At 44.8% G+C, this 7964-nt stretch overlaps 1 protein-coding gene across 14 annotated transcripts; it reads right to left on the bottom strand.

The window, feature by feature from the left end:
- Positions 1-532: 532 nt before the first annotated feature.
- On the bottom strand, positions 533-7765 carry LOC117586880 (protein nervous wreck). Of its 14 annotated transcripts, none has more exons than XM_034277188.1 (13): positions 7594-7746; positions 7146-7300; positions 6837-7066; positions 6251-6778; positions 5293-6184; positions 4577-5237; positions 4466-4522; positions 3625-3657; positions 2883-2908; positions 2667-2781; positions 2433-2594; positions 1975-2369; positions 656-1885 (listed from the first exon to the last, which is right to left on the bottom strand). In XM_034277188.1, exons 2-13 carry the CDS (start codon positions 7164-7166, stop codon positions 1826-1828), a joined length of 3180 nt encoding a protein of 1059 aa, XP_034133079.1. In that variant the 5' UTR covers positions 7167-7300; positions 7594-7746; the 3' UTR covers positions 656-1825. The 14 variants fall into 14 exon arrangements, 12 of the variants coding, with proteins under 12 accessions (XP_034133084.1, XP_034133079.1, XP_034133080.1 ...); XM_034277189.1 differs by having other exon boundaries at positions 2433-2591; XM_034277191.1 differs by lacking the exon at positions 3625-3657 and having other exon boundaries at positions 2433-2591; positions 4577-4996; positions 5069-5237; positions 7594-7745.
- Positions 7766-7964: the final 199 nt, after the last annotated feature.

Raw genomic sequence — 7964 nt, 5'->3', positions numbered from 1 at the left:
GGAGAAGAAGAAATAATTTAAAACGTAATGCGTAAATGCGTATATGTAATGATTGATCACTGATCACAAATTTTGACTGTGTTAATTTCGTTATATAAAATGAATAAAACAAAATTAAAAATACCAAAAAAAATAAAGCGAAACTGAAATGAAATAAACAAAATAAATAATTATCTATAGCATAAAAAAAAAAACAAAACAAAAACCAATTAAAATAAACACACACATGAAAATGAAACCAGAAAATAAACGAGCGATGAATGTTACCAGAAAGTAAAATGATAAAAAAAACAAGAAACCCAAGAATGGAACCTATATTTAATAAGTTAAATACTAAAACTAAAAAAAACATCCAAGTGGACAAAACGCAAACCAAGAAGAAAAATATTATAATATTGCAATGAAGTGAATATAAATAAAGATATGTAAAAAAAAATTACAAAAAAAATTAAATACAGACATGAGTTTTTTTTCCAGTAGAAGAGGTATTTCAATGGGTTTTATTTCCAGTAAAACTCGTACACTTCTTCGCTTGCTTGAAAGTGGAAATTTGTTTATTTTTGTGAGTGGTTCCGAACAGAGGGTTGTCTTTTTGTTTGTTAAACTCAGGAATTACATACAATTACAATACATTTGGTTCAAGTATTCAAGTTCGTTTTTTCATTAGTTTAAACTGTATGTTATGGTAAATATCATATCGTTGAATATGTGTGTATAAGGAGACGTCATCCGATTGAGTTAGGCATTGAGGAGAGAGTATTCGAGTATTCGCAAACAAAGTCTCTGATTGAGTAGGCATTTCACTAATTTCTCTTCAATTACTTAACCATTTCTGGCCATTCCAACACATTAACTTAGTTCATTTAACTAGACACGGAAAAACATTTAACTAATTAGGCTAGGGTTTTGCAATTACAATTACAACAATATTTTTGTGGGTAACCGTTTACATTCAATTTGTTGTGCAGAACTCCTAGGATTGCGAGTACGAGTGAATCAAACAGACAAAAAACAGAACAGAACTGAATTGACTTGGTAGAACTCTGCTTGGCTGTTTGTTCTTAACTGATTGTTAACTTGGCTAATACATTACGGTTCGGATCTCAAGCACAATGGTTAACATAAGGCGGCTAAAGTACTGGACTTAGATATATATACAATACATATTTTTTATTGCTCGATTAGTTGCTGTTGCTGTTGCTGTTGCTGATATTCGAAGACCGACCCGTGTCAGAGAGTGCTACATAAACGTTTACAATATTTCGCTATATATATGTATTCCATACGTGTCTGAGAGTATAACACATTACAAACTAGCATAATTATGTAAATATATATTTATATAGTTTATATTTATATATATCGTATGGTGGTTTTCTTTAATTTGTTGTTATGAAGGCCCAGTTGATGTCTAACTATAACCCCGGAGGCAGTCAGAAAGAAGTATATTCGAATGGATGTACACAATTTGAGCGCTGTACGTGATGCGAGGGTTGAGAGGAATCTTTCTATATACGGTATCAGTACATATCATATGATTAATCTGTAGACCTGCTGCTGTGTCGTTGTATGTGGCTCGGGGGTAAACGCAAATAAACCAGGCAACAAATTTTGATGCATTGCTTTTCCGACTCTCTGGTTTATTCCCGTTGTATTCCCGATCGTTAAACTGCTAGATTGAAGTCCGTCTAAGTCTGTAGCTGTATCTGGATGTGGTTGGTTGGAGGTGGTGGATCGTGTTTTTGGTGTTTGTTCTTTTTGTGTGAGCCTATTATGCATTCAAAGTGGCTGTGTCTGGAGAGGTGGTGTTCCGCTTGGATCCGCTCTACAACTGTCCGTCGCTATAGTCTATATAGTATAGTATATCATGCTCATGGTCGTGTGCCTAAAAGAACAAGAGAAACAACATTGAAGTAGCCGACCAAGAGGGGTAGAGATCTAAGCGTTCGACTCTTTCAGATTTTGCAAACGTGCCAATTGATTTGAGTCCAATTCCTCGGGTATGCTAGCTCGCCCACCGACCACCTGCTTGGGCGCCTCAATGTCCTCCTCGGCTGCGACTCCACCTGCGGATGCGCCCTCGCTCTGACCCTGCTCCTCATCGCCCGGCTCTCCGTTTACATCGAAATCGCTGGACTGCTCGCCTCCACCCCCACCGCCCCCACCTCCACCTCCGCCTGCTGTGGCACCGGCGAACGCATCATCAAAGTTGGCATCAAAATTGGCCTCAAAGTTGGCCTCAAATCCAGCTCCACCTCCGGCCGCCTCGGTCTTGCACTTCTCATTGAAGGGATCCTCGACCTCCTGCAGAATGGATACATCGGCGCCCGAGGCCGAGTCCGTGCCCTCCGAGAAGGACTGTTGGTCCTCTGGATCACAGGATGGATACTCGGTCAGTGTAATGCTTACCACCGGTCGCACTCTACTGTTACCTTCTTTGGCAGCCGTCACCACCTGTGCGGGCGGCTGCTTCTGTGGCGATGGCGTTACTTTGGCCAATGGTTTTGGCGCTATCTCTGGCTTTTTATCCGCCACCGGCTGCTCCTGCTTGGACTCATCCTGCTTCTTCTGCTGCTCACGTTCGCTCTCTCCTACTGGTGGGAAAGATTTATCGGCACCGTCTTCAACCATGGGGGTTGCAGCGGTAACAATTATTTGTGCCATACCTAAGTTCAATGTGTTGGCAGCAACAGGCTCTGATTTGCCAGCAGCCTTTTGCAGCTGTGGCGGCTGAGGAGGCGGCAAAGACGGCGGTGGCTGCCCATCGTCACTGAGATCGTCCTGGAAAACACACACACGAAATAATAAACATTTAATTATGTGATCTATAATTGCTTTAGAAATGTTTAAATGGCTGAATGGGTGTTCAATGGATAGTTTACCTCCATGCCAGGCTCTTGGATGAGTACTGAGTAAGCATTAAAAAAAGGTGAGAGAATATTTCGATTGCTTAGTCAAGATTCGTATTTCTGGTTTAAATCATTCTTGTTTCTTGATCAAAAAAGGCATATTATTGTATATATATAGAGCGGTGAGAGAATATACATAGAAATCAATAATTGAAGAATCATTTCAAGGCAGTCTTGGAACAAGAACTATCTAGATACACGATAATAAGGTAAATGGCAAAAGGGAAACTAAGATAACTAATTAGCAAAATATAAATTCATAATCTTATATATACGATGTATAGGAGAGGGGTACATAATATGTACAAATATTCAATATATACGATACGGTAATATTCAATGGGTTGTTTTTAGGCTTCGGAGTTAGACAAACATGCGGGAAGGTGTGAAGAAAACTATGGTTCTAAGGAACCTCATTTAAATATTCTTTAAGTTTCTGTAAATTTAAGCAAATCGCTTTAGATTATAGAAGGAAAGTCCTCACTGGATCTTGTAGTTTATATATTGGCTGATATTTAACATAATATATAGTTGGCTGGGAAAACCTCAAGGGATATACAGGAGTATATAGATAGATAGAAACTACCAAGGGGGAAAAACTGCAAGAGATATCTTTCACATGCTCTCATAAAACACACAGGATAAGGAACAGATTTCCCCTAAACTAATTCAAGATTATAGATAGTTAAAGGATGGAACATATCAATTCAATTACCCTTCTTGGCAGTGGTTTGGCTTTGGTTCTGGCCTTAAATGACACAAAGACACACAATTTACACTGAGAGAAATAACAACAACCGATGCAGAAAACACAGCAATGAAAGAAAAAATATGTGTTTTAATCAATTGAAAATTAATCGTAAGCTTTCTACCAAAAATCAGTGCCACAGACACACAGAAATATATACCTAAATATATTTATCAATAATTAAAAAGATTGAGAGGCTGCAAAAAGAAATAAGTCGATAAACATGGCAAGAAACAAGGATACACTGACACACGACACGACACACGTTGGATAAGCGGCCTAAGAAGAGTTAGGAGAGAGAACACTGTAAAAAATCGTAGGGTAATAATAACAGTTCTTCGGATTGCTTTCATCTGGGCAGTGGCTGGGAAGACACATTTTTGGTTTCTTTTTTTTTAGTTTTTGGAGACATAGAGACACATTAACGGTGTGTGGAGAGAGAGTGGAGAGTGGCGAGTAGTTACAGTGATTTGTGGTGGTGGTTGGTTGGTTTTGGGTTGTGATTGTAGTTAGTAGTAGTAAGGTAGTACAAGTGATTAGTATTTAGACGAGCTGCACTTTTGGAGATTAAGTTTTACCTCTAGAGAATATAGAAGCAGGTATAAAAGGTCTTTTTATATCGGTGGAAAATGGAAAATTATACAATTGTTTTTTTTTTGCTTTTTTGTACTAGAGGAATCGGAGATTGAGTGATAGATATACATATTTATATATGGAAAATAGATTTAGATAGAGATAGAGGGTATAGGAAACCAAAGAGCAGATGCTGACGGGGGTGTAGGGGAGAGTGCTGGTTTGTGGACTTTACCTGGCGGAGGCATACTCGGAACAGCAGCACCGTTGGGTATATAGCCACTGTCTTCATCTGGAAAACCAAACAATTGAGTCTAATAATCAGCAATGGATTTCCGTCACTCACCTGCCGTATCCTGTGAGCCAAACATATCCTCTGTCAGCTCCAATTCCAACTCATGAGCATACTCTGGGGGTAGTGCTGGTGCCGGGGGCAGCGCAAAGTTCGGGGCTGCCATGGGTGGTGGTGATTCATCGCCACCCTCGCTGAGGGGTTCGCCCAACTCGTCGCACTCCTCGACGACCAGCGAGGGGAAGTTGCCAAATTTGCCATCCAGCTCGCCCTCCCACCAGCCATCGTCGACACCGTGGGCCGTCTTGGTGATGATCTTAATCTTGTCGCCCTCCTCGAAGGTCAGCTCATCCTCGGCGGTGGCATCGTAATCGTAGAGCGCAATGCACCATTCGACGTCGGACTTGAGGCGCTTCTGGGGGGCCATTATGACCGATACCTGGTCGGGGGATTGCATCGAGTCCACCGTTTGATCTTCGTTGTCAACGGTGTAATCGACAGATGAGAATGAGATTTGAGAGCGCAATTGATTGGCGGAACCAGTACCATTAAAAGCGCCGCCGGCCGTCTCCTGATCAATGTCCAGATAATTGTGCGGCACATAGCCCTCCTCGCCCCGATAGTTGCGGGCACGCAGCCACCCATCGCCATCGCCCTCGCCGACCACCTCCAGCTGCTCGTTCTCGACAATTGTCAGCTCATCGGGATTTTGGCCCTTCAATGGAATACAAAAATTAAAAGTTATTCCACGCAGATGATTCACCACTCACCGTGTAGCTGTAGAGTGCGGTGCACTTGAAGATGGCCTCCTTGGGCTCGGGTACAATTGGTTCATCCTTGTCCTCCTCCTCCTCCTCGCCACCCCAATTCACCTCAGTTGGATCGTCCCAGGCTCCAGTGCCTGCGCTGGCTGCTTTTGCGGCTGCTGGAGCTGCCGCGGCAGCCGTAGCTGCCGGACGCTCCTCGGGCTCGTCATCGCTGTCGCTGAACGTGCGATCCCTGGAGAGTTGTGTCTCCGCCTTGGGCTTTGCCTGAGCAAAGGCCGGAGCACCGCCGGCCGCCTCCTCTTTGTCGCTGTCGTAGAAGGAATCGGAGCTGGGATTCTCGCCCTGGCCAGAGGCATCGGTGCGCATCGATATGGAGCTGGCCGAGCGCGTTAGCTCCTGCACGCCCATAATCTCTGCCTCCTGCACCCACTCGTCCACATTGATGCCGCCGTCGCGCAGGCACTGCAGACAGGCCTCGGCCTTGGCCTTCTCGGTCTCGGAGCGGCGTATCTGATCACGGAACTCCTCGATCTTGGTGTCCAGATCGGGACCATTAGGATCGTTGGGATCGGATCGCTGTCCCGAGTCCCTCAGCGACTGGCAGAGGGCCAGCTTCTTGGCGTTCTCCCTTATCGAGGCATTCTCCTTGACTACCCGTCCGGCCAGATTCTTGGCCTCCTTGGTGAGCGTCTCTGTGGCCGAATCATGCTCCGTGGTCACCTTTCTCACCGGATCATTGTCACAAGCCTCAAAATCATACTGAATATGCTGCTTCAGCACCGGATAGAACAGATAGCAGCACTGCAGATTGTATTCCCGCGAAAGCTGCTGCGCCTGGTCACGAATCTTCCCGAAACTGTTCTGCGTGGCCGAGCAGGTCAGCAGCTCTGTGCGTCTAAAAAGGGTAATCAAATCAAATCAATTGATAACTCTGTGCCAGGGGAGTGACTGTTTGTCTTACCCCATTAGCATCAGGTACTCGGCAACTCGCTCAAAAACATAATTCTCCATGGTGGTCATCGTGGTCTGCAGATCGACGGTAAAGTAGCGATTCTGATGGGCGTTGGCTGCCGCCAGGCTGAGTATATAATCGTTACGAGCACCCGTGGACTTCTCCTCGAGCAGCTCCTTGCGGGAGGTCACTCGTGCGCTGTTCTTCTGCAGCGATGTGATGGACTGGAAAAAGGAGCCCTTTTTCTTCTTCAGCTTCTCCTCAATGTCGCGAGCCTTGTCGCGAACATCGTGGGCGCAGTGCTCCTCGTCGAAATACGACTTCTTCGTCTTGTCCACATCGCCCACACTCAAATGGAGTTCCTTCTGCACGTTCACAATGCCTGATAGCGAACGCTTGGCAATGGCCACTTTGTAGTCCCTAAGAACCTTGGCCTCATCGGCTATCTGCTGCTGGAACACCTCGATGGCAGCCAAGCGGGCACGTGCCAACTTCTCATTCTCCTCGAGAACTGTGCGCCACACACTCCACATGTTCCTGGGGGTACAACAGTGTCACATTCAAATGGGAATTCCATTGGGGTTGCATCACTTACCAACGCTCTTCCATGCCCTCCATTTTGATGTCTGGAATGTTGGGTATCTTCTTGTTGAGATACTGCGACGAGATCTTCAGGAGGGCCTCGCTATACGACTTCTCGATGGCCGATCGCTTGATGGTGAACTGTCTTATGTCCTCCAGCAGGTCGCACTCATGCTGGTTCTTCAGCTGCAACTTGGCCACCTGCTCCGTGTGCAGATTCTTCAAGAACTTCACATAGTTACCCTGTGGGACACAAGAATTTAGTGTGTGTGTGGCGAATACTTCTATAATGGCATGGAGGATGTTCTCTAAAAGGCTTTACCTTACGCGGCGGTGGCTGCATTTTGGGGGCTTGGTCTACTATGGCTATGGCTATCGAATCACTCTACGCACTCTCGCTTTACGCTTTTACCAAGCCAATTCTTTCTGTTCTTTGCGAGCTCCAATCAAAGCGCCTTACATTACCACAAGCAGTTGCTGCAAAAACGAACGGGTGATAATGTGATGTGAGGTTCAAGCTATTAATGGATTCTCTATAGTTTATGTAACAAATATTTTCGTGTGGCTGAAGGTTGCAAAGCTTTTTCGCTTCGCAGCTAAAGTCTCTACAGTTAGATGGTAATTTTTCAGCGGAACAGCAGCACCCACGCACAGGGCACAGGCACAGGGACACACCAGCCCCCTGTTTCGGGTGTATCGATTTCTCTGGCTCGCAGACTGTGTACCAAATGTGTAGACTACAATTTCAACTGATAAAACGCCATGCTAACACTTTTCTTGGACATTGCCCGTGAAGGTTGATCTTTTGGTCAGCAGTTTGTTGAGTTTTTTGCTTTCTCTGATTGGTTTTTATAGAATTTAAAGCACTTTTTCTCTGGTGGCTGCGGTCCGTGGCTTACTTATCGATTTCGATTTTCGTCGTTTTTTCGTTTGCTATTAACCGTTAGCTGCTGCTGCGCAGGAGTGTGAGAGCAGGGGAGAGACAGAGATGGAGAGAGAGAGAGAGCCCCAAGTGAGAGCGTTAGTTGGTGCTGGGAGAGAGAGAGAAACTTTAGCGCGTACGATTTTTGGCTTACCTTCATTCATAGCCATATAAATCTGTTAACAAAAACAGGGGCCAGCACATGCGCGGGAGAGAGAG

The sequence above is a fragment of the Drosophila guanche genome, unplaced genomic scaffold, assembly GCF_900245975.1.
Source record: "Drosophila guanche unplaced genomic scaffold, DGUA_6, whole genome shotgun sequence".
NCBI lineage: Eukaryota > Metazoa > Arthropoda > Insecta > Diptera > Drosophilidae > Drosophila > Drosophila guanche.
This window is presented reverse-complemented; position numbering and strand designations above follow the sequence as displayed.